This window comes from Aptenodytes forsteri, unplaced genomic scaffold (assembly GCF_000699145.1).
Source record: "Aptenodytes forsteri isolate BGI_AS27 unplaced genomic scaffold, ASM69914v1 Scaffold13, whole genome shotgun sequence".
Classification (NCBI taxonomy): domain Eukaryota; kingdom Metazoa; phylum Chordata; class Aves; order Sphenisciformes; family Spheniscidae; genus Aptenodytes; species Aptenodytes forsteri.
The window spans coordinates 6,291,404-6,317,779 of record NW_008794543.1 but is presented as its reverse complement, the minus strand read 5'-3'; the positions used below and the strand labels follow the sequence as shown (position 1 = coordinate 6,317,779).

Sequence of the window (26,376 nt, the reverse complement as noted above, 5' to 3'; positions counted from 1 at the left end):
CTGGTTATGCTGTGTTTGATGCACCCCAGGATGTGGTTTGCCCTCTTGGCTGCCAGGGCACACTGCTGACTCGTATTGAGCCTGCTGTCGACCAGCACCCCCAGATCCCTTTCTGCAGGGCTGCTCTCCAGCCACTCCTCTCCCCATTTATATTTGTGCCTGGTGTTACTCCATCCCAGGTGCAGAATCTAAGGAGCCTGTGTCCTGGTCCAGAGTGTATGCCATGCAAAACAATGGAGTTAGGCAATCTCAGTACTGCAATCTGTAGATGTCCCTAGGGTAACTTTTAAATGAGGTAGTTGGAGTACCAGTGCAGGATAGCTTCACCTATATGGCTGTTCACTCAATCCAAGATATTATTTTCAGTTTGCAGTTCCAGTCTTTAAAATCACTGTGCTAGAAGAGATTTTAGCCTTGTTGGGCTAATAGCCTTTCCTTCCGTTGCCTGCATGTATGATACTGATTGAAGATGCTAATGCATAGACTACAGCTTTTTCATAATTTTAATTTACCACAGTACAGCTTTCCCAAAAGTAGCAATGCTAATTTGAAAGTGTGATAGCTGACAGGCAAACTGCTACATTGTCAGATTGTCTGTACACACTTTTTAATTAATGTTTTCTTACTGCAATGGAGAGGGATAGAAACAGATTTTAGAGAGAAGGAAAAAAAATTGTTGGGAGAAAAGAATCCAAAATTTGGATGACAGACAGAAAAGTACTATCAGCAGATGGTCAAATCTGAGGAAGAACTCCAAAGCAAAACATAAATCTTCTGGTTTATAGACTGTCAGGGAAGAATTGCCTGCACAGAGATGCACACAACCTAGGAATCAATCAGGAGGAGACAGAGCTCTGCATGCAGACACATCATTAAGGCATTGTTGGAACAACTGTGATGGATGGATATAGGAAGACAAGCAGGGAACAAAGGGATGGGGGTTTCCCTTTACATGAAGAAGCAATTTGAGTGGATGGGTTGATGGCAGACTGGTTGAATGCTCGTGGATTAGAATCAGAGGAGTGGCTGGTATGGGTGACTTTATGGTGAGCGTTACAGATCATTTGGTCAGTATGAGGAAGAGGAGAAAGTCGTATTTCAGCAACTCAGAGACCCTTGTTCTTAGGGGAGACTTTAGCCTCCCTGACACTTGCTGGAAAGACAACACATATAAGCAACCCAGGAGGTTTCGGGAGACTGTCAAGGGACTAATGTAGATGCGATATACCTGGGTGACACTGTCCTCACAAATAAAGAACTGGCCAAGGAGGTAATAATCAATGGCAGCCTTGGCTTGTAGCAACCATGAATTACTGGAGCTCAACATCCTGAGGGGAGTGAGGAAGGCAAGTAGCAGTGTATAGCTCTATCTAGCTTCGATAGAGCAAACTTTGGTTTATTCAGGGAATTGGTAAATGGGATCCTTTTGGAGGTAGCATTGTTATGCCAAAGGTAAATCATGCTTGACTAATCTGATCAGCATCTATGATGAAATTACTAGATCTGTCGATGAGGGCAGAAAAGTGGATGTCATCTGCCTTGACATTAGCAAGGCTTTTGATGCTGTCTCCCACAGTATTCTTGTATTCAAGTTAGGATGTTATGGCCTGGATGGATAGAAAACCAAATGGGAAAGAGCTGGTTCGAAGATTGGGTTCTCCAGAGTGTAGTTAATGTTTCATACTCTGTTTGGAGGCCAGTTACAAGTACCTTTTCTCAGGAGCCTCTCCTGGGATCTGTCCTGTTTTATATCTTTGTCAGTAACAGAAGGACAGTGTACTCTGGTGGAGACAGAGTGCACCACTCATAAGGTTTCTGAATGACACCAAACTGGAGGTGTGGAGGGAGCATAGCTGACAGAATTCAGGGCAGGGTTGCCATTCAGAGGGGCCTAGGCGCACTGGAGAAATGGACTGACAGGAATCTGATGAAATTTAATAAAGACAAATACAAAGTCTTTAACCTGGGATGGAAGAGCTCCTTGCAATGATAGATGCTGGGGCTGACTGGTTGGGGAGCAGCTCTGCAGAAAAGGACTTGGGAGTCCTGATCAATAGTAAGCTGAACGTGAGCTAGTATTGTGCCCTACCAGCAATGCAGGCTGACAGCATCCTGGGCTCTGTCGAGAGGAGCACAGCCAGTAAATTGAGCAAAGTGATTATTCTTCTCTATTTGATACTTGTTAAACCACATGTGGAACACTGTGTTCAATTTTGGTGGAAAAAAGAAAAAAAAAGTACAAGAAAAATGTCGATAAACTTGATTGAGTCTAGCAGTGGGCCACCAAGATGGGCAGGATCATATGCCCTATGAGAAGAGCCTGAGAGGACTGGACCTAATAGTGGTCTTCCAAAACTTGAGGTTACTAAGAAGATGGAACCAGGCTCTTCACTGAGGTGCACAGGGTTAGAACAAGAGACAATGGTCATAGGTTGAAACAGGAGAGGCTTCAAAAGGATATAAGGAAAAAACCAGTTTTTCTATGGGGATAATTAAGCATTGGAACAAGCTGCCCAACGAGGTTGTAGGTTTTTTTGTCTTTGGAGGTTTGATCGGGAGGTTGGACTAGATGGCCATCAGAGGACCCTTCCAACCTGAATAATTCTGTCATTCTAGGAGGAATAGAGAGTAACCAGTGCTAGCCAGCATTAAGCAAACAAAACAAGAACAAAAGAAAAAAAAAACAACCCCCAAACCAGCTTCTGTTCAGAGCTTTTTGCCAAACTTACATAATAGTTTAGTGGAATATGCTATATGTTTATGGCATACAAATACTCCATGCTTTTACAACTTAAATGTTTTGTTCAAGTTACTGGTTTATGCAAACTATAATTTGGTAATGGAGGGGGGGAGGCACGTAGAGAGAAACACATGCATTCCCATTTTTAGAAACCATCAAATTAATTCCCCACATTCCAGTGGGGAATGTGCAGATGTCAAAAAAATGTCAAAACCTTGACTGTTGCTGTAAAACTGAGTTTCTGTTCTTCAGTTTCCAGTTTTTGTGTTTAGGCTTGATAAGGAGACTACTATTCTACTGCCATTAATCCTTTCAGTATTGTCATAGGAGTTCTGGTTTCCCTGATGATATCCAAGGGGATGAGATCAGAAGGTGAAACACTACTCTTGAGTCAATATTGAAGGAAAGAAGATGAAATCCCAGAGAAATAGATGTTAAAATTGAGGATCCAGGGGATGGGGAGGAGTAGGAGAGGGGATTTCTTGAAAGGAGTCCCATAACACACACTCAAAAACAGTGCGAGAGACAGAATGGAAGGCTTGTCCAGTTTTTGTCATTTCTTTAAAAATTAAATGTAAATCACTGTTATGTTTTCATTTGTTGAGAAGTTATAATTTGTCTGTGTAAATTGCGTCTGTGGTAAAGTTCACCTGTCTTTCAAGATAAAGTATCTCCTTCGTGGGATGAAGTTTTCCAGATACTAGCTTTCTCAATCTGTTCTTAACATCTGTCCTTCAAATGCAGACAACTTAATATAATTAATAACTTGCATTATATTCTGTATGTTCATTTTTTATAAACATGCATATCAGGAGAAAGAATGTATTCCTGTAGTAAACTTTACCAACTCTTGTTCTTTAAAAGAATAAATGATAATAAAAAAATTTCCCCTTTTAGAGATTGCAGTTTTCAGTATTCAGTTCAATTACTCATGTGTTAAGGGGCATCTGTTCTCTAGACTTTCATTTGGAGTATTGAATTCTGGATGCTTAGAGCATTACTGCTGTATTGAAATGACTAGAAATTGGGAGTCAGGTATAAAATAGAAGATGCAAAAATTTGATTAATTTTCTATTTTTCTGTGTCATTCTGTTCCTTTAAGCTTTGGTTTTTAAAACTGTTGCCCACTGTCAAACGATGTTATGTATACTTTAACTGCATGAGTCCCAGAATCTGGGCTTTTAGTATAAGCTACAAACATTGGCAATGTCATAAAAGTTTGGCTTCTAAATCCATGTCTTTGTACCACTTTTTTTCAGAGGAGCTAAATACTTTCTTGTATTTGGAAAATATGTCCTTTTGGAGGTGGTGGTGTGAACAAAGTTAAAAGAGGTAAAAAAAAAAAAAAAAAAATTAGCCACTCAAATTTCAGGTTTTAGGCTACATTTACCTATTTTAGCTACATTTGGGAGACATTTTTAACGAAAATTATATTTCCCAATTCTTTAACTCTTCCCACACATTGTCCGTCCTTTACACATCAAAAATATTTCCATGTGACCCACTAATATATCTGAAATCGTGACTCTCTAATATATCTGTGATAAATCTGAAATTATGAAAGAGCATATACATAACTATATATTAATTTGTGCCATTTATACTATTACTGGATTTGACTATACTGCACTGTCTATTTAATATTCCTTTGAAAAAATGTGTAAGCAAATTATTTATTTAGAATAATGTGCCATATTTTCTGTCTGGGTGTACACTTTCTGACATCTATTTCTACCTAGGATAGCTCATGGTTTCTTAAGGCATGATTAAGTACAAATCCTGAGGCAATGACTTTAAATATAACGGCAAATCAACATCTTTGTAATATGCTATACCCCTTGATTCAGAATTTGATAACAAGGGTTATTTCTACCTTTTATTTTAACTATTTATTTTTATTTTATTTATTTTAAAGCCTTTTATTAGCAGTATTGGTATAGTCAGTTACAGGGTGCTTTTGTTTGGTGTTTTCCCAGAAATTCTGTTGCTTCAAGTTTGGACATATTACTAAATAGATATAATCCTGCCTGCCAGTGATATTTGCCTGACATGGCTATCTCAAAGAATTGAGACTGGGCTTTAGTGAGTGTGGTCTTTTGTATTGCCACTGGGCAAAGCTGTAGGAACTGAAGACTTAAAAAATTGCTCTCTTTCCCATGTATTCCCTGCAGTTACTATTTGAATACTAATTTTGTAAACGGAGAGTATCATGAAATGTTGCTGTTCATATAAGGAATGTCTATGTGCTCTCCAAAACTACCTTCAAGTGTGTTTAGCCCTAGGAAAGGTGCTGAGTTTGGCAGCACTGGAGTCTGTGGGCAGAATCGGTAGGCACAAATAGCATGGTTGTATAGACAGTCGGTGCTGAGAGATTTTAATGCACATGTCATTTGGTCATAAAGACTGTTGAGAGGAATTTTAGGCATCTCATGTAAGGAACACTCTGAGGGAATGTTGGAATTAAGCTCAGGAAGCCAACAACATATGGTTGCAGAGAACAGGGATACTTCCTTAAATGACAAGTATTTGTTAAAAATCTGAAAAAGGCTGAGAATGGAAGAGATATATCTGGACGCTTCAGAGGGAAAGTATTTTCTGTTCTGTCTGCAGGCTACAAACTACCATGGCTTAGTGCAGGCTTTACTGAAAGAAGGTCAAATAAGCCACACAAGAATTTCAATTCACAGAAAAGATACGGTTTTAAGTTCAGTTTAAAAATATGCACTTACTTGGCAGGGCTAGTTACCTTCCAAAAATTGGATTGTCCAGTTCTGATTCATACCCTCCATGTGTGTGCGCCACATTGCCTACAGATGGAATAGCAAGATAATGTGTCTTTCATTTAAATTACAGCAGTCTAGCCTTTGAACGGAATCAATCTACCAGTTCTTGTTATCCAACCTCCCTTATTTGATGTGACAGAATACCATGATACATAAGGAGACTCAGAAGTTCTCATGTAAAGCCAGCAAGCATCTACTGATCTGTGCATCATCTGACAAGTAGCTGTGCACTCTACTGCAGCTGTATATGCCAAGGGGGACAAGAGTACAATGGTCAGGCTGGTGCTTGAACCCCAAAAAGTTAACTACTGTTTCTGCATGTGGTCCAGACCTGACAGCGCCTGTTGACTGTAGCCTTGTAGCAGTGTCCCGAAGTCAGCACTGGGTTTGCGTCCCTTTATCAGTAGGAGTTAAGTGCTCTTTCGCATTTAAAGTAAATAGCTGATAAAATCTCCTGACTAGCACGTGCTTTTCAAGCATGAAAAATACCGGTGCTACGTCGATTGGCAGTGACTGTTTCACACTGTATTGGAACATAATGTAACCTTGAAAGTGGGCCCCATTAAATAGTATTCTGATCACTCACATAGTGATATCAGAGAAACTACAAAACTTGAGCAGTGATTATACATCTTCTGTTGCTTGCAACTGACTGGTGACTTTTTAACTAAATGAATATACTTCATCCAGTGTGTCACTTTAGTTAATGCTTCTGATTCTCATGTAACCAATTCTTCATCTTTCATCTACTGCTCAAAAAAACTTGTTCAAATGACAATAAAATTATACTGAAATGCATGTACACCAGAGGATGGAAAATCAGAAATGAATAGTTAAAACTGAGGCCAACAGAAACATTTGATGTTGCCCAAAGACCAGCATAAGCTGAAGACCACTTGGCCTGGGTAGAAACAAAGTCTATAGGAGGCATTATTAGTTATTATTAATAATGAAATATTAATTATCAGGCATAATTTTTTAAAGCATTTAAGTATTAGAAAAAAATTGTTTTATTTTTATTTTTCTACATTTATATCAAAGTGTTCTGCTATAACAGTGGAGAAGATATCACTGCGAACATTACTTTACTATAGACAGGATGGAACTGAGATAGGATGAGAAGCGTGAGGGAGTTCAGAGGGTGTGAGACAGTCAAGTAATATTTTCCTATGGAAAGACTAGTAAATGCTTGGCTTTCTACCTGGACAGCTCTGGTTGGATTATTTTTGGTATTTTGCTTGAAATGCTTGCAGTAGCAGAGGCTGAGTCCGTGATGTGTAAAGTCTTTCAGCATTAACACTTTTCTGTTTAATCCAGCAGAAAGTTTAGAATATAGCTGGTCAGGGAGCTTGAGGTAGCTACACTTTCACAAAGCCCTTGCCTGGGAGGGAGTACTGAGCAAAAGCCCATTTCCTAAAAATGTATCTGGTAAATACCTTGAGAAACACAACAGAAAATCAATATGGATCAATGAAGTTACTAAACCAAACTGTAGCACCCTGAAGCTGCTTGGCTTCCCCATGATATGACCTGCATGGGGAGTTACCATGTTGTAAATTATATGTGTTGTCTTCTAATTTCATTGATCTGTTTTCACTTCCCAGGGAGTCCACGTGCCAGGCATTTCTTTGGGAAGCATTAGGAGTTAATCACGATTTTGAAAATGATTGCGCGATATGTATTTCATGTACATGGTATTTCTTAAGGAAGCGAAGACTGTATCTAGGTGGTCTTTGTAGACTGTAGTAGAGAGCAAACTCTAGCCCCCAGGCCGCTTGGGTATGGGTCGACCCTTGTTGATGCTGCCCAGAGCAGGCTGACCGCATGCACTTGGCATAGCAGTTTATATGGGTTCCCTCAGCTTCCATATCATGTTTCCGAGGCATAATTACTTTTTTTTGTTGTTTTGGAGGGTCCTTCAGTTCAGAGGGATTGGGGGGGGGGAGTTGAATATATTTTGTTTTTTAAATAGTCAAAGGGTGTGTTTAAGCCCCCTGGAAAGGTGTTTACGGAGCGTAATACTGCGGGTGCCCATTGTGTGCTCTGGGACGTGGCAGAAGGGCTTCGTCGGTGCCAAACCAGCTGGGATACGCTGGAGACAAACTTGTGGCGTTTTGTATTTGCACTGTTAGAAGCAGGCCCTTGAGTGAACTGTCTTGTCAACTGTGTCTGGGTTTCCTCATGCATTCAGTCTGGATGAGGAAGAGACCAACAGGCCTGAACTGACAACGTAGAAACACCCTTGCCTTTGAGTCATACAGCTGCTCTGATAAAAAAATTATAGCATGCACTTTGTCTAGATTGTAGTGTTTCCATAATGACGAAAAAATGTTTTATGAACATATGTGGTGGGGTAAGCTAAGAAAGGACTGCAGACGACCTGATGTAAACATCTAAAAAAAATTGGAATTGAGAATTAATTGTACAAACATGCTATGACAGGCAAAAATGTTTAGAGAAGTCAACAAAAGCTATTATGGGCATTGGTCAGATCATCTAAAAGTCACCAGACTGCTTTAATGAGGAGCTGAAATGTAACCAAGAATTTAAGAAAAAGACTTTGGGGTAGGAAAAATACTGTCTTTGTGTTTTAGCAGAATGACTAATACAGTAGTTAGTTCAATAGGTTTTGAAAGCAAATTAGCATGTTTGAAACAAAAAATATAGCAGCAGTGGGACAAACATTGGCTGCCAGGTAACTAATTTTCAAAGTCCAATAATGTTGACTGTGGAAGAGCAAAAGAAAGTCAAGTATAACAAAAGGAAACTGAGTTTTAAGGCTTTGGGAGGGTGAAAGACCTAAAAAGCTCAACATGACATTTAGGGCTATTAAAACTACAGATACTGTGACCGTAGGGACTGAAACATACTACACACAGTGATGTACAGATGCAAAACTTAAGCTAGGAGGCGAAATCCTGTAATCCTTACTAAACAAAAATCCCATTGAAGTCGGTAGAAGATTTGGGTGAACAAGGAATGTATAACTGGGCAATTAGAGACAAACTTGCAGCCTGACCTTGACTGGGCCTTTGTGCCTGTGATTAGCTGTACCCATAGCATCTGGGCACATTTGTTTAAAGGCACAGTCAATTTTAATGTCATCTCAAAAAAGATACAATTATGCCATAGTTAAAGTTCTAATTGATCCAAATGACAAATGCGAATAATTGCAAAGACATATTAAGGCTACACTTTTAAAATCTGAGTCTTTTGGAACAGCAAAATTCTGCATTCTTTGTTCCTTTCCTTTTCAGCAAAAACAGGAATTTAATAGATACTGTTCTAGCTTTGTCCCTAATAACATAGGGTGCCAGTTACATGACTTTTCAGAAATGTAAGACAGTAAGGGAGATTGTGTGGTATGTCAGAAATAACCTCCAGGTAAATTAATAAAAATATATAACAGCATCTGCCATACATGTTTATAAAGCTACATTAATAATTGCTCTCCAAATTGTTTTAAAACTATTTCCATATGAAACAAAATGTTCTTAAAGTTCATTTACATTTTTTCCCGCTTTTGTGATCCTAGTTCAAATAAAATTGAAAATAAACAAAACGCTTTCTTTTGAAACAAAATTTAATTCAGCATACCAGAAATGTCGTTCTCACTGCCTGTTACTCTAATAGGACATGTGTTCCCTGTGTCTGAATCTACGTTGTTTGAAAAGAGCTGCTGTCTCAAAGCGTTGAGGCAATTGCAGTTCTCAGTAAAAGAAATGCTAGAAACGTGCACAGGAACAGACAGAAATTGTTTCATGGTCTGGTCCTGTAAATGGTAACCTCAGTGACTACAATGGGCTCATGGTATTAACAAGCGTATGTCCAAAATTCCGATTTCCAGGACTGCGATCCTGCAAAGATGTGCGTGTCCTTCATGGTACACACAATAAGCTGCTGGGGAGAAAAGTCAAAGGAATCCTACTACATTAATTTTGTGTGCACATAACTCCATCATGGTTTTACATGCAAATCATTGTAACTACTCTCTGCAGATTGACTTTGGGAAGTGGTTTCATATGCTTGAAAAAGCACTTCCTTAAGGGTTGCTGGTAGTGCTAGAGAATTTGAAATTTCTCTTCTGCATAAATTCTCCTGCTTTGACACTTTCTTCTGCTAAAATCTCAAAAAACTCTGGAACCTTTTATTTTGAGGAAACTGACTAATATGATAGGATCTATTTTATTCAGAAAGTCTAGAGCCCTTTACTTCGATTTAATTGTTTCTTCCTTTTGTATTAGAATCTGTCATCTTGAGATGTGTACCTTTGCTTCTGAAGAATAAAATCTCAGGGTGCTCTAAGCCTGAGACTGTGTGTTAGGTTGCACTATCCTGGTATCAACCAACTTTTAGTCCCTCATCTCCTTCTTCCCTCGCTCCCATTTTCACCTCACAAACCTGATACCTGGGTTTGTTTACTTAAAGTCTTGAACAGAATTCGAGATTCTGTGACCAGGTGAATACAAAATGCAGTGATACAAAACCATTTTTTTCATAAAATAAATTTTTACTTCTAAGAGCAGATAAAAAGCTTAACATGAGAAAATATTTCAATATAACAGTAAGGTTTATGCAAGTGCTTAGCTTAATTTTAAACATCTTCCTTACATCTTTCCACAGACTTTGAATAACTGGAACCTCTGTTCCCCTTTCTTCTGCTCTCTGTATGCCTCCTTTTAATATATATAATCCCTATAAATCCGTTTTGGTTTTCATTAGTTTCTGGGCCTGGATAAGAATGCAGGCAACTCAGCAAGGTGGCACAGGGGAAGTTTCAACTAATGGCAACTATCATGGATTTCAAGATGCAATATTATGCCTTCCATCAGAGATTATATGTATTCTTGCAATCCAGTGGAAGTTGATAGCTCAGGGCATACTTTGTAAATCTGTTCTTGCAAAAACTTCATTCTGCAGTCAAGCCTTCTTCAAAAAGTGTTCTGATAACATACTGTGTTCAGCACTGGATTACTCTGTGTCCTGTCAGTATAAATTAGAATCTAGTTTAATACTGCTGATCTTCCCTGACCCTTTTTAAGTAACATTACAGTACAATACACTATTCAGAATAATTTAAGCCAAAAATAATGGGCAACATATATTTCTCCTGATTTGGTTGCATGAAAGGGAATTGTGACCGAGTCTCAATCTAGTTCTTGGATTTGCCTTTCTCAAGGATTCTTTTGCCTTTCCCCATCTCTCATGCCTTGCTGACAAATCTCTTAATACCTGTCAGGTTTTACATGGTACAATAAGCTTTCTCCTTCAGTGATACACAAGCACTACTTATCTTTTTGTGATCAAAAACCCTTGTTGTTTTTTATTTTTTCCTCCCCATAGTTTAGAAGGGATGTGACAGCTCCACAGAACTACTGATCTTTTATATAGTAGTTTGCAATGACGTTAGCCCATCAGGGAAAGCAAAGGCGTTCCTTACATCATTTTACCCTTTCTGTAGAGAGGAGTACCTCAGCTGCTGATTGCCGTACCTGACAGTGTGCAGCTCGTACAGGCTGTTCAAACATAGGAAGAATAAAATGGTGTTCTTCCATGCCGCACTATTCCATAGTTCTCAAATACTGATGTATTAAAATACTGTATTTCCTTGGGTTTAAATAATTTGCTTTTAATGGAACCTTATGGCTTTGTGTGTGGGTGAAGGATTTTGTTATTGCCTTTTGCTTTTAAAATGCTTTCAGTCTAATGTTGTACTTAAAGGCTTGAAAATAAATCTTCTTCTCTTTGTACTGTTCTAATCCATTTGGAATTTTGGGATTAAGATTGGATAGTGCTTTTTTCTGTTGTCTGGCTATTTTTTCCTGCAACATCAAAGGGCAAGGAAAAAAGTATTATAGGCTCAATGTCTAAACAAGTGTTTTTGTTTCTGTATAACTTCTCTGTAACAGGTGTCAAACGGTGATCCAAAGGATGTTCCACACAGAATTTAGGATGGAACAAATTTCAGATTGTCAGGGTGGGCACAAGTGGGCGGTGGGTAGCAAGTCCTTTGCATTGTGTGCCTACCTCAGGCTAACAAAATTCAGATGATCTCTGTCTTTTGCCTACATTAGCAAAGAACTTTTACATAAAATATTTGGGTAGTACTTTGACAAAAAAAAATTAAAGCTTCTTCTGGTACTTCATTTATTAATGAAACCTCACAGTTTAATACCTTAGTTAGCAAAGACTTAGCTGTGTGATGTGTTAGTCTGGCATTTTACTTTGAGTTACCAAATAGACTTGTTTTAATGACTTGTGTGAAATGAACTGAAGAAACATGATGCTAAATAAAATAATCAGATATTAATGTAATTTTAATGGCATACACTTCAAAACTCTAAAATTTAATACGATGCACAGGTTTCCAAGAGCCTTTATGTTTCCTTTTTCATATATACAAAACTTGTTTGTAATAATTTAAAACAAAGATTTTGCAACTGGAATTGCTGTGTTATAACTTGCTCATTATTCTTTAGCTTTTTGTTGAGTTTTAAGTAGTGCATTGTGTTTATAGCTGAAATATTTGTTGAAATAGGCAATGTGACAAGGTAGGTGGTCTTCTAGTTAATATTTCTGTACAGATCTGTAAACTGTGCAAGGCTTGTTTAACAATATAGAAATCATGTCCTATTAGGTTAAGACATTTGTTTAGGAATAAAGTTCAACTTTTTCTTTGAAATCTGATTGATCTTGTTTCGTGGCCTGTGAAATTATTTATTTTAAGAACTGTTTTAAAAGTATAATTAATTCAAGAAATTTCTGTGACCTGTTGCTAAATATTTAGACCACAGATTAATTACATTTGCTCAGGGCTTCAAATAGTGATTTAAAAACTCAGTGAAAAGGAAAGTTACTTAGCAGTGAGAGAAATTATACAACAATGATAAGAGGTGACATGTTCTTGTAATCCTTCTGTCCTATAAACGGCCACATTGTTAAAAATTCAAGAATAAACAAGAGAGTTGAACTGAAAACTAAATAGTCTTATCACAGTGAGAACACCCCATGTGCTGTAGCCTGTGTTCTGCATAACTCAGAAATGTTCTTAAGAATGTGCAATGTCTTATTCCAGCTCTTAGTGAAACCTTTTTGCATGTACTATTGACCCATAGAATAGAAAACATTACATTAAAACTGTACCTACTGCCTTTTTGAAGCCCATCACTTGATACATGTCCAGAACTCTTACTTCTCACTAACTAATTAGGGTCTAGGATGTCTTCGCATAGCACATGTACTGTGCTCAAGCAGTATCTCTGAATGGGCTGGCATTCAGATTAAAATAAAGGGGTTGTCCCTTACCTTCCCGCTTAGGAAATCTCTACTTGATACTGAGAATCTTTTTTAATTCTCACTGCCTGTGTTAAATCTGCTGAAGTGATGACAGGTAACTGCAGTGTTACCATGTTCATAGTTTTCTTCAAAAACTGTCTCCATATTTGTTTGCTTTTACTGACAAAGCTAATGGCAATTGCTAACAAAAGTAATGATAATACCAATGAAAACTCAGTAGAGATTGAAAATAAACAATCTTCTTATAAAGGCCTGGTAGTTTATTCTTGTGTATGGATTTTAATGAGATGCGTCTGACTGTTGGAAGGAAAACAAAAGGTTGCAGCATATTTTAAAAAATCGCATGTTCATAGTTTTCTTCAAAAACTGTCTCCATATTTGTTTGCTTTTACTGACAAAGCTAATGGCAATTGCTAACAAAAGTAAATATAATACCAATGAAAACTCAGTAGAGATTGAAAATAAACAATCTTCTTATAAAGGCCTGGGTTTATTCTTGTGTATGGATTTTAATGAGATGCGTCTGACTGTTGGAAGGAAAACAAAAGTTGCAGCATAATTTTAAAAAATCGGCAATATTCAAACCATTAATTAAACATTGCCTAACTGGCTTTTTATCATTTTCTGAGAGACAAAGATCTTATAACCAGAATTTTTAGCTGGAGTTCAATTTCTAAGTATTTAAGTTTCCTTTTCAGAATTGCGTGGTTCACTTTCCTCAATGTTAGTTAAAAGTTGCTTAGAAGAATTCAAAATGAACGTATTGTTTTTATAATGTGTCAAATTCTACAGAACTGCCATGTGGCGTCAACCCAGGTGCCTCGTAGTCGGGGCACACGCAATTGGCACCAGAACCTCACAGGCTGCAGTGGTTGTGTTGCGAAGGGCACTGGCGTTCTCATGCTGGTAGCTGTCTCCTTTCCAGCGGGTCGCTGTGTCTGTTAGCCACCTTAATAACCCAGCAATTGTCCCAATGCTGTCCTTTGTTTTCACTTTACAAATGTTTTTTACTTACAAACGGTTTCCCCTTTCTTCCGGCCATGCACGGCGATCCTTGCATTTGTCACCACTGATCACTGTAGCTGCGGATGACCAAGAAAATAATACACAAATTGCATCTGGTACGGATTGCACTGCCTGATGTCTCCAAGATTTAATCAGATGTAAGCCTTTCGGCAGCAATAATCCAAAACCTTATTGATTCCCAACCTATTTGTAATGCTAACTGGAAGCTTCAGTATGAGTCTTTGAATCAATTAAAGAATCCAGATGCAGCTGCACTTAAACAGCAAATGGTTATTCCACAAATTTCCATGACTGCTGGGCAGCCTTTGACCTTTACTTTGTGGGCTCATCTAGTGCGAGGTCCTGAATAGTGAATCGGGTCTATTGATAACGGGCTTGATTTTCGTATTTTACTTTGCAATTACAACTTGCTGTATTCTTAGAAATAGTCTGGAGGGATTTATGACCACAACAAGTTGAAGGCTACTGCTGTGAAACAATGCAAATTTCAAAGATCAGGCTGTAGTGCATGAGAGCAAAACTTTTTCTCTTACTATAATCTGGTTGTGAAATTGCTTCAAAAAAGGTCATAGATATGCAGGGTCTGGCTAAGGTGCTGCCAACCTCTTTCTCAAAACTGCTTTCCATCGTAGTCAGGAATGGTGTTCACTGACACCTTTTCCTGTTTCTATGCACACACGTGTGTGTGTGTCTAGATTGTATGGATTTCTCTCATGGCACTGTGGCATTACTATCTCTAATTGTATCAGATACCATGTCACCTACAGCGATGTCTTAATTGCCCAGGCTCATAGAAACCTGGGAGAACTGGTCATCTAAGAAAGACGAGCTTTTAAAGCCAGCAGAGCAGGGAGTTGCTCTAGAAAGCAACTCGAATGATTTTTCTCTCTCTCTGCTTCCCAGGGAAATCAGACTCAGATCAAAAAAGGGTATTTTCATAAGTAATTCCCATTGAATGTATGCAAGTACTGGCATTTTATTAGGGAACATTGAGAACCGTTCAGGAATGCCGGTACTTGAGGAATAAGCAACAGCCAAGGAGCGTATTTCAGAACCTTGGTAGCAGCTAAATGTTTGACTGAAGGAACAAACATAAGTACCTTTGTGCAAATCTATAATCTTGGATTTTTTTTCAGCATTTTCTAAGAATATGTAAATAAAATATTATCTGAAAAATGCTGAATTGCATAAAAATTGGATTTCCCTTAAAATGGAAATTTTACACTAACTACCTCAGCTTAAACACTTGGACTCATAAACAGGAGAGCAATATTAAGTAATATAAGCCTAGGATGATAATCTAGCAGTTTATGCATCTTCCTCACCAAAAATGTTCCAGACAAAAGAAAAAAAAAATGATGTATAATATAGAAGTGAAACTTCTGTAGGCTTAAGTTTATCCTCATAGCCAATGTCTTTTTCTTCCTTTTTAACAAATTTTCTTTCAAATCTCTCCTCAAACTCATTTATTTTTCCTCGCCTGTCCACTTTGTACATTCTTCCACCCCCATTTGTTTGTTTTCTTTGCCTGGTGTTATTCTTGGTATTTAAAATGCCAGAATGACTAGAGATCACTTAAAGCATAATATAGTTCAGACCATTTTATTTATTTTATACTTTCATTCTTACTTGTTATGTTTGTCTGATGCACTTTGCAAACTCTTTAGAACAGAGACCAATTCTAATCTCTCTGCTGTTCTCATGATGTTTTGATTTAGTTCAAATTAACTGCAGTGGTCTTACTATTTATTTAAAGTAATGTGAAATAAAAAATTATGCTCACTGTTACCGTTTCACTTCTGTAAGGCACTGCTTTGTTACTATATTGAATGGTAACTTAAAAGTTTGCAACTGCGGACAGTCATTCAATTTTACTAGTGACAAATCGGTGCATATGAGATAAAAATCAGGGCTATTCTAGTGGGATTGTAGAGGTGGATAAAAAAGTTGAATTTAATTATTAACTACAGCTAAGATATTTAATTAGGCTATTTTCTTTTTTTACGGGCATCAACTTGCAAAAAAAAATACATGAAAATTACAAAATTGCTGAAATACATGAAAATTACAATAAAATATTATGCAAGTGAGGTGTTTATACATACCTTTCTTTTGCAATATTTCCATTTGCTTGCACACTGTTTCAACATTAGAATTTAACTGCTTGATCTTTAATACATTTCAGTCAGAAAATAAATACAGTATATAAGCATATTAAAATGGAAGGTTTTATAGACAGCATTTTCCTATGAAGACTTGTCAACAAAATCCTTGAAAATTAAATGAGCTGACAACTATAATTGGAGCAGATGCGTAAAGTACTGTTATAGCACATTGCACCATCAATCATGTGTCAAGCATGCTGCCAAATATTAAGTGTTCTGACCTTTGTTATTAATAATAGAGGCAGGCACTGGGGACATGAAAGACAAATAATGTAATGCATGGATAATCTATTATAGATTTGATTTTGTTAATGGATATAGAGCCTATTTGGTATCCTGCTCCTCCCCTTGTAAGCTATAATTTTCTGAAAAACTGGACATACCATGTGGTGGAAAGCCACATTGTGAAAAACATACTTTGATAGAATAAAATGTTCCTAAGTTAAATAATAGTGAGAGAGAGCTTGTCATCAAGTTTTACTACTTTATTTATATGTGTATTTGTCATTTCCCCTGTTCCTCAGGAAATAATGTGGAACAAGTAAAATGAAGCAAGCTTGTCTTTACTGTATTCACCCTTCATTCTTGTATTTTTAAGTTGTTATTTTGCTCAATATCATCTATCATCTTGTAGAGATTGGCTAGTCAAAGCTTTAGTCAACGTCTTTCTCCAGACCATAGCTTCTAGTATGTTTAGGTGATCATGCAGAACAACATTGATAATATGTAAAAATGACAAAAAGAGTAGAATGGCCAACCAAAGGACAGCGATAAACACTTACGAAGGGAGTGGTGGTGTTTTGTTTTTTTTTTTTTAAAAAAAAGGCACAAAAACCAACTGCTTAACTGACTTAAAAGAACAAAGAAAATAGAATATGTGGGACAGAGAAAACTCCTTCCTCTGCAGGCACTGATGGCACTGATTTCCTGCTACCTTCTCGATGAGGAACATAGATCACAGAATGTCTTGGCAGTAAAACGTTAAGCAGTTGATTGAGGATTTCAATGTGGAGTGCACTGCAACTGATTCCTATGAAAATCAATGGACTGTTCACAGTTATCAAAAAGCTTACTTTTTTTCTAAAAGTTGCAGAATTTCTCTTGTCAAAACATTTGTTAATGTTATATTACTTTCAGACAATAAAACAATTATTTAGGTTTTTTTTTCTTTTTTTTTAATTTAAGATTACATTTGGGAATAACTAGCTTGGTGACAGTAATTGCATCTACAAACAGTATTTCTTTCCAAACTTCACTAATCTGGGCTTGCATAAGATAAAAAATTAGAGCTCCTCTGATTTGTAGTATATTTTTGTTGATGTTACTTTCATTGTGTCTTGTCATAAGTTCTAAATAGGTGTTGAAGTTTGGATTGTCTGATTTGCAAAACCATTTTGAGGTTTTAATTTTTTTTCCCAGTGTCCTACTCTAAAAGCCAATGCACAATTAAGAAAGAGAAAAAAATTTGGAATAAAAGGTAGGGACCAAGACAGTATATTTTTGTGAAATTAACCAAAGTTTGGACAAAATCAAAAATGTTGCCAGACAACTATTATATTTACAGAAGCAGTTGCATTCCTCTTTTAAAAATTTAGAGATTTTTTAAGACTCCTTAATGATCTGATGCTTTTACTGTATGCAGGACACACCCCTCTAATCAACCGGAACTTAAGATTTAGTTTGATGTTCATGTCAACAATAAAGTTTGACTGTTGTACAAAATTAAATCACTCCACGTGCTCCTTACACTTATTTTAAAGTGTATTTACACTTATTTTTACACTCCTTTAAACAGTTTGACATAGTAGATGAGAGTAATTTGCTGCAGTTCAAAAATACATGCCTTTCATAGACTTACAGTGAATATACTAGGAAGAGGTCATTGATCTGTGTGTCAAGGTAATATTGGAAACATTGAAAAATCAACATATCTTTTCTGTTCTTTTTTTTTCCTGACTCTGGACACTGCATGTACTGTATTTGGTATACATGTATGGATTTCCTTCTCCCTTTCTTCCTAAATCAGGAGAGGGGGGAGAACAAAAGTCCTCTAGTGATCCAAGTTGGTTTTCCACAGTATATTTCTAAGTTTTAATTGAAGTCATCTTTACAAGCAAATGGCTTTATTAAACTAAGCACAAAATAATTCAGATGCAATAATGATGATTCATTTTTTTAAAAAAAGTAATTTTATATATCTGCTCCAGAAATTGTTTTCCTTTTGTTCATACTAAGTGAGCACTTCATATTGTAGGCAGTATTCTCTGTCCTTCACACGGCATTCTGGCCCATTGAATATCCATGAAGAAATGCATTTGAAAACAATACTTTATTAAATTAGATACAATACTTTATTAAAGCCACTAATTTCTTCATGTTTGGACTTTTATTCATACATATTTTATATGTGTATACCAAATTTGCTGTCCAGCTGGAAAGACATGACTTGATTTCTTGACCAAAGAGGATTTCATCAAGACAAATATAACCTCTTTCCTGCTCCGTACACTGGCTTCTTATCAACTAAGTAATTTTGAGTCTCAGTACTTATTTTTCTGATGATCTAGGCCTGTACCTTGAATGTCTGAAACAACAGCAGCCAGTGTTTTGTCTACAGTGGGCTGCACAGGCTTTTAAGGGATTCATCAAAGGTTGGTGAACCTTTGGTTGGATTCTCTTTCCATGTCACCGCCATGATCTGCTGGTACCTCCTAGGATCAGCTACTAGACGACTAAACACAGTTTCCATTCCTGTGCCTTTTACGTAACGGACTGGCATCCAGCCTTGTGGCAGGATATACACGCCGCCTCCATGCCGTGACCTCCTGTGCCACGCATATTCCCGTCACGTGGCAGGCACGCATCTGCGACGCTGGCATTTACTGCACTGGTGCAGCGACCTGCTTCCCGTTACTCAAGGGGTATGTGTTGCAGTGCTCTCAGGAAACAGCCTGGCAGGAATGAGGCTACTCAAACCCTGCTCTTATCACCTCTTGAGAGAGATGAAAGCAAGCACAGTGGCCAAATTAGTTGTTTGTTCCGCTTGGATTTTTGTCTGTGACCCACTGATTGAGAACCTGTGTGGCATCCTGCAAGAAGAACAGGGGAGCGAGATGCTCCGTGTGGCCAACGAATTTGAAGGCAAGGCCCCAAGGTACTGTTTGCTGGGTGGCTTGGGTCAGAGATGACCCTTTCTATGGAGGCAAGGAAAGAGATGAAGTCCTGAATGAGCGTGTTTCTGAGACTGACAGCTTGATTGTTAAAATCTCCCAGGACAAAGTAGTCTGTCTGATACTGTGGTTAGCGAGGCTTTAGTGAAAACTTTTTTTTTTCCCTCTCTTCATAACACTTTGATGTACAAAATGACTTTGAACTCTGCATGAAATCATACAGAGCTTTGGCTTCTGTAGTTGCAGAAATGAGTTCTGTGAATCTGCCTTACCAGGGTTTCTCCTGGATTTGGTACCTGATAAGGAAGTGGATGTGACAGTGCATGCCATTTTGTACCCTTTTAGTTGTTTGTGAGATAAGGAGCAGTTTTGGTTCAGGTCAGCTAGTTCAGAACCGGTCATTTTACTTCCGTAGTGTTCGAAATCACTTAATTGAAAGAATTTCTTTTTTGTTATAATACAGTTTGATAAAGAATCTTAAATTTCAATTTCTATAGTTTCATATTTCTGGTTTTAGACACACATTTACACTGTTACAGCCTTGCTATTCTTGGACCAGGGCAAAAGTTTTGTAGTAACCTGTAGAAAGTCTGCAGCCAGTTGCTAGACATTTTTTACAAAGTGTACCTCTACATTTTGTGTCTCATACTGCCATCTAAGGGCCACGTAGGCTGAGAAGGTGGCTAAAGGTTCTTCACTGCCTTTCTTTCTCCTTACTGCCTTTCCCTTTGGGAAGTCAGCAATTCATGGATGAGGGAGGGTGGGCAGGGAATGACAGCAGTCCTTTGATGCAATGTGTTGTTTCACCTAAGAGGATAGAGGAATCTTCCAGATAAGTGAGAAATTAGAATGTAAATCTGAGTCGTAGTCTTTTAGGAAAATGCAATTGCAGTGAGTTTGTGTAAAAGCTAGCAAATAAGAAAGCACAATTACAGGATTTGAGACTGCTCTTGAAACAACAAGTTAAGGAGTGCAGTGCTTAGAGTCCTGAAGAGTTTCAGCTGAAACTCTTAGCAGTGAGGGAGTGTGCAGTTCAGATTCTTAAAGGTACCAATGCCCTTGAATCCTACTGATTTAAGGATTAGTGCTTTATAATAGAATTTGCTTATTAGGATTTTCCCTAAAAAGGTACAAAATCACATGCATTATTTTCTTCTGTTTTCCAATTTCACTGTTTTTGCATTGCTGGGTGTTTTTATTTTCCTGGACTAAGGGAAAATGGGCAAAAATGTGGTGTTACTTTAATGGTATGTGGTCTTAAATAACATGAACATCATTTAAATGTTTTGGGGTTTAAGCATTCAAAATTTTATCATGAAAACTTTTCTTTCCAGGATAAAAATGGAATTTATTTTTTTTAATCTGCAAACAGTACTTGTATAGGCTTAAATCTATAGCTGCTTTCTCACGCAGATGTTTTGAATGACAAGTATGGTAAAGAATTAGTGGCACAAGCCAAACATTTCAGTATTTGTCAACACAGTACTGTTGGCATTGACTGACAAAAGTAGTTTTTGTAATGAGGACCCCTTTGAGCACAACTTTATTTTGCAATGTATGAGTTGTTTTTTAGGCTAGTTTCCAGCAAACCTTGTGTAATAGAGAAAGTAATTAATCTTGCATGTTACTTTGACAGGCTCATGCAAGCAGAGACCTGGAAGAGCAGTTGCGATCTGTGTCCAGTGTGGATGAACTCATGACAGTACTTTACCCAGAATACTGGAAAATGTTCAAATGTCAATTGAGGAAAGGAGGTTGGCAACACAACAGGGAACGCTCCAGCTTTGACACAAGATCAGATGATTCACTGAAATTTGCCGCAGCACACTATAATGCAGAGATCCTGAAAAGTAAGTACAGGACACAAAACACGTTCTAACATACAATAAATTAAAATCCAAAGGCTTGTCAGTTGTGTCAAAAATATTTTAAAAGCTAAGCACCCTTTAAAAGTAAACCACCCTTAGCAGTTTGATTTGATGTAATGGCTATAAAATAAAATCTTTGATAGTCAACCTTCCATAATGAAATAAATTGCTCCACAGACGTATTTTTGGTACGTCCATTGTAGGAAAGGTATAGACTGCTTTCTCAGCGCAGTTGATACAGGAAGTTAAGTGGCTGTCTTCAGGTGGAAGGAATCCTGCTTTGGAGGGGCTGTAACGATTTTGCAGAAAGCAAAGAGGACACTAATAGTTGGCTTCATTGAACCGTTTCTGCTCATTTTCTGCAATTACGTCACGGCTGGTAATGCTTTCTTCGCTTACGTGTTACTGCTTTAGGAGGCCAAATAATCCACTTGTAGCTTTTTCCTGTTACAAGAGGGCAGTTGTCATGATGTTATGCTCAAACCAGAAAAAAACAGCTTTCAAACAAATATGTCAATACCCCTCAGTGTTTCAGGTGGCCTGATTAAAAATACAATTAGCTTACAGTTTAAGCAAGTGCTTGCAGGCAGAGAAACACAGGATTTATAGCAGGAGGCGTATTTTTTGACATGATACTGGAAATCATGTACCTTAATGGAGACTTTAAGGTACACATTAGGTGAAATTTCCATTTTGCTGAATAGCCTACCAAAAACTGGCTCCAAGAGAGAATAAAGGGGCCTGTACTGCTGCAAGTCTCATGGCTGTTTAGTGTAAGATTGTATTTGCCAAAAGGCTGTATAACACAATGTAAAACGTTTGCCTAAATTTGCGTGGATAATCTGGGCACAAATATCACCTTTCAGATTAAATCATATGGTGCATATACTTGCTAAATAATAACCTTTTGCTTTAAATTATACTCTGGGAGTTAACAAAGTAAACACATACTCAAATGAATTTCACGTTAAGTATGTAGGCATCACATTTAATGTTTTTAATATATAGTATCCAAGTGAAGTACTGTGTGGGACCAGTTAAAATTAATTTCCAGAGATGTGCAGTACTTCTTTAGACTTCACTCAAGGTGAGACTCACCCTAGGCATAGGAGAAAGGACATGTACAGCTTTAACTGTGAATGCCGTAAGATCTGCCCAACCTTGTTAGGTTCCCTCTTAGCTCCGCTGTGACTTTTCTTCTGCTCCATGACAATATGTCACATCCCTATGAAGAAGAAAAATTAGCTAGAAGTTAACACAGAGAGATGTGTGTTTCACTGAATAAAAGGTGTGACTCTAGCAGTGCATATTCTGGTTCTAAACTTAAAAAAAAGAAAAAGTCCTACTAATTTACTGCAGGAGAGTATTGTTTTTAAACAGTTACTTTATAACACGTGAAATTCCCTATAACTTGGCAGGTATTGATACTGAATGGAGAAAAACTCAGTGCATGCCACGTGAAGTGTGTGTGGATGTGGGAAAAGAGTTTGGAGCAACTACAAACACCTTCTTTAAACCCCCATGTGTATCCATCTACAGATGTGGAGGTTGCTGCAATAGTGAAGGACTCCAGTGTATGAATATCAGCACAAATTACATCAGCAAGACAGTAAGTTCTCACTCTTATTACAGTCCAAGTGCTCCTCGCAAATCCATTTATGATCATGCATATTTTAAACCACCTTATTGCTACTGTGAGGAAGGAAAAAAGTCAATTCCAGAATACATAGGAAAAACAGCTGAAGAGACTACTTCCTGGAAGAAAATGTTTAACACTCTTTTACTGTGAGGAAGGAAAAAAGTCAATTCCAGAATACATAGGAAAAACAGCTGAAGAGACTACTTCCTGGAAGAAAACGTTTAACACTCTTTTCCGCCAAATATATTCTTTTTTTTTTTTTTCTTTTTTTAAGGAAAAAAAATTATGATGTCCCGTTCTCACTTTTGAGATTATCCATGAAACTTAATTCTATCCTTTTTTTTTCATCTACCATTTGCCTGCTGTATGAGGCAAGCACTCTCTGGAAAACTAGCCTCTAATATTATTTGTGAAGACTTTTAGGATGTGTGCAGACAGGATACAGGTTGCAAATAAAGCCTTTTAGGAACTGAACTTTACTGTATTAAGAGATATTAGTATAATGTACCTATTTGTTTTGTTTTAAAGCATCTTACTCAGGTGTACGTGTGGTTTTTATTCTTCAAGTTCATGGCTAGTGATCAGTTAGGAGTATGCAGAGATTATGCTTTGAGCCTGTGAGCTGCCTTTAAAGGAAAAGCATACATGCATTATTCTATGTTAAGTAGCTATAAGAATTATCACATTATCTTACAACAACATTTCCCTCAAAAATCATGTAAAAATAGTCATGCTTCAAAATGTTTGCTAGGGTATTTTCCTTTTGTTACAGTATTTGGTAGTTTTTTTGTTGGTTGTGGTTTGTTTTTTCGCTTTTTACCTCATCTTTCTGATACTTTGAAGAAAACTAATTTTAGTGTAAATCTTGCTTTCTTTTTCAGCTAGGTTCATCTAGCTGAAGATGCAGTACATATTTATAAGGAAGATACACAAATGCAAAGTCAACTGTAAAATTGTAGCCCATGGAGATGTCATTCCTTTATCATGAAACTTCTTAGTGCTCTGAGCCTTCTTGAGAGGGGATTAGGAAAAGGGGGGACATAAAGAAAATAGAAAAAAAACTCTTTAATATATTTTCTGTCCTCATTTCTCACCAGATCTGTCTGTCTGAAATGGTATATTCCACCAAGAATTTTCAATCCTAAGTGTGAGCTAGTGGTAGACAGCCGCAAAGCACAGGAATAATGTAACTCAAATAGCTTAAACGAGGAAAACTACAATACTGATTTTGTTCAAGCCCATAGTTATTCCCACAAACATCTGTCCTAATTCCAGTTGCTTGAAAGAAGCAAATATAATTTTCATGTTATAAACCAAGAAATATAACCTTTTTTTTTTTCCCCCACGTATTTATAAAGTTTAGCTTACTTGAATAAAGGATGATCTAGTTACAGAGAGAGTTGTTGCATTTAGCACAGATTTTCTGGTCTCTGAGCACCATGTCAGTTTGGGGTAAATAACCCCTTTCTGTTCATCTTTCTGTTCATATCTATTGAGTGAAGTAATTTTTTCTTGCCTAGTAGAAAATGTTTAGACTAGTTCTGAGTTTCTTTTTTAAGTTCTTGATGTCATTGGTGATGATATGATACAGGAGTAGTTAAAGATTTGAGAGACTCTGAAAAGGAAAATGTTAAAGGACTTACCAGAAAGAAGTAAGAGGCAATAGCATTGTTTTGTTTTCTTACCTATTCTGTAAAAGCAAGCAATTTAATCTCTGAGTTTTCTATCTTGCTTCTGCTTTCCAGTTTTATCTGGTCCTTGACAGAATGCAGTTTTAAAAAAAACCTTAAAAAGGAAGAGAGCTATAGCTATATCTCTTCATCTGTCATCATCTCAAATCTTTTTAAAGTTATGTGACCACAGCTTACCCTATATCAGATGAGAATTAGGAAGAGAAAAGTATTGGATTCAAGACCCTTCTGTGGAATTCAGGTACCCTACACACCTATTTTCGCTACTATTTTCCTTTTATTTCCTGAATGAAATGAGAACAAATGGTTAGTAACCAGGCATCTTTTGTTTTTTCCTAAGTCACCATTTTTGTAGCTTTATTTTTGGTGCATAAACTGCATAAGATAAGCTTCATACTGTTCACCCTGCAGAAAAAGTGCTTAATGGGAAATTAACTTTTCAGCTGGAGGTCTTACTGTGAGGGCAAGCTCTAGCATTGGTTCCAAACATTAAAATCTAAAGAAAGTTGATATCAGCTTTCATCAAAATTAATTAAAAAGAAAAGAGCTAAGCATAGAAATTATTTTTATGGGGAGCAAATCATTAGTTGCCAGGAGAATGGACTAGGTCAGATGTTCCCAGATCGGCTTGTGGAACACTGTGGAGGTCCAGAGAGAGGTCAGTAGTTCTCTAGTTCGGGCTGTGTTCCTCCTTTCTAGCTACTTAACTTTATTAAGAGAAAAATAGAAAAGTATTCTGCTTTGCTTTTAATACCATTTTTTCCACAAAAACTTTTTCTGTAGTTTCTAAGGGGTGTTTATACAATCATGATTGGGATATGAGACAATTTCTTAATTAAGATGTGGTACAAGGTCTATGAAAACATTTGAGGACCCCCTAGGCTAATTCATAAAATGCAGTAGATCTTTTTCTTCTCCTTTATCCGTGACACTGCAATAGCCCAACTTTGTACATGGTGGCTTGTCTAATAAATGTCTGTGGGGAAGGTGGTTGTTTGTTTTTTGGTTTTGTGGTGTGGTTGTGCTGGTTTTTTCTCTAATTTGTTATTAATCAAATAGCTGTTCTCTGTTTCCATGACACGAGTAGTTCAACAGCAGTTACAAAAATTGGAACTACCTGGTGCAGCAACAGCCTGTCCCTCAGCTGTACTTTTTTATGCCCCACCTATAGGTACTTGCTTATAGGTTGAAGGGAAGCAGTGAGCAGAAGTCAAAGATCCATCTCATTCCATTCTTCCTCTTGGCTGGCAGGATGGACAGGTTTTTTGGCTTCTTTCAGATCATTTCATGTAAAGGTCCTAAATCTTTTTGTTTCATGGTTACAGTAATAGTCCCTCAAGGGAAAACATCTTTCTAAGCAGTTTGAAATTAGATTTAGAGGAGCTTTTCTCACAGGAAACAAGCTAACAGCTTGAAATTGTTTGCCATATTTGAGAAGTACATGGCGCTCCTTTACACAATTTGGAGATGCGTATGTCGCAAGAATTTTCAGTCGTTTTGAACTTTACCATTTATGCCTTTTCCCATGCATTTTTCTGTTAGACTGATGATTGTAATGATATAGTAGGTACTATTAATAGTGGGACATATATCAGTATAAATGCCAAATGGTTTTTGTTAAAATTTCTGGGGGGAAAAAAGTGATTAAGATATAAAAAGATAGAACAAGGAACCCAAGCATATTAAACAGATCTGAAATGTATTATATCAGATAAGTTACTTGTTGTTGTATCACACATAAGCCTTGAAATACATTTTTTTCAAAAAAGTTAGATAATAAATAATGATGATGTACCATTTTTCAAATAGCTTATTTTTCATTCTTTCCAGTATAGAGATGTTTAGAGTTTTAAAATCAAACAGTCTTATATCCTTAGCTTGAAAATCTCTCTAGACACTGTGTGCTCTGTTACACTGGTTATATTTGGCCAGCCTTACTGACACTTTAGGAAGTGCAAAGATCACAAGTGATGGAAACTGAGTCAATCAATTTAAGGG

General features: G+C 37.2%; 1 protein-coding gene across 1 annotated transcript in view; it reads left to right on the top strand.

Annotated features, from left to right (window-relative positions):
• The window catches only part of VEGFC (vascular endothelial growth factor C), a 183,657-nt gene that overhangs the window by 141,228 nt on the left and 16,053 nt on the right, over positions 1-26,376 (top strand). Inside the window, 2 exon segments of the mRNA XM_009272351.2 lie at positions 20,817-21,030; positions 22,467-22,657. Coding sequence (XP_009270626.2) covers positions 20,817-21,030; positions 22,467-22,657 — 405 coding nt within the window.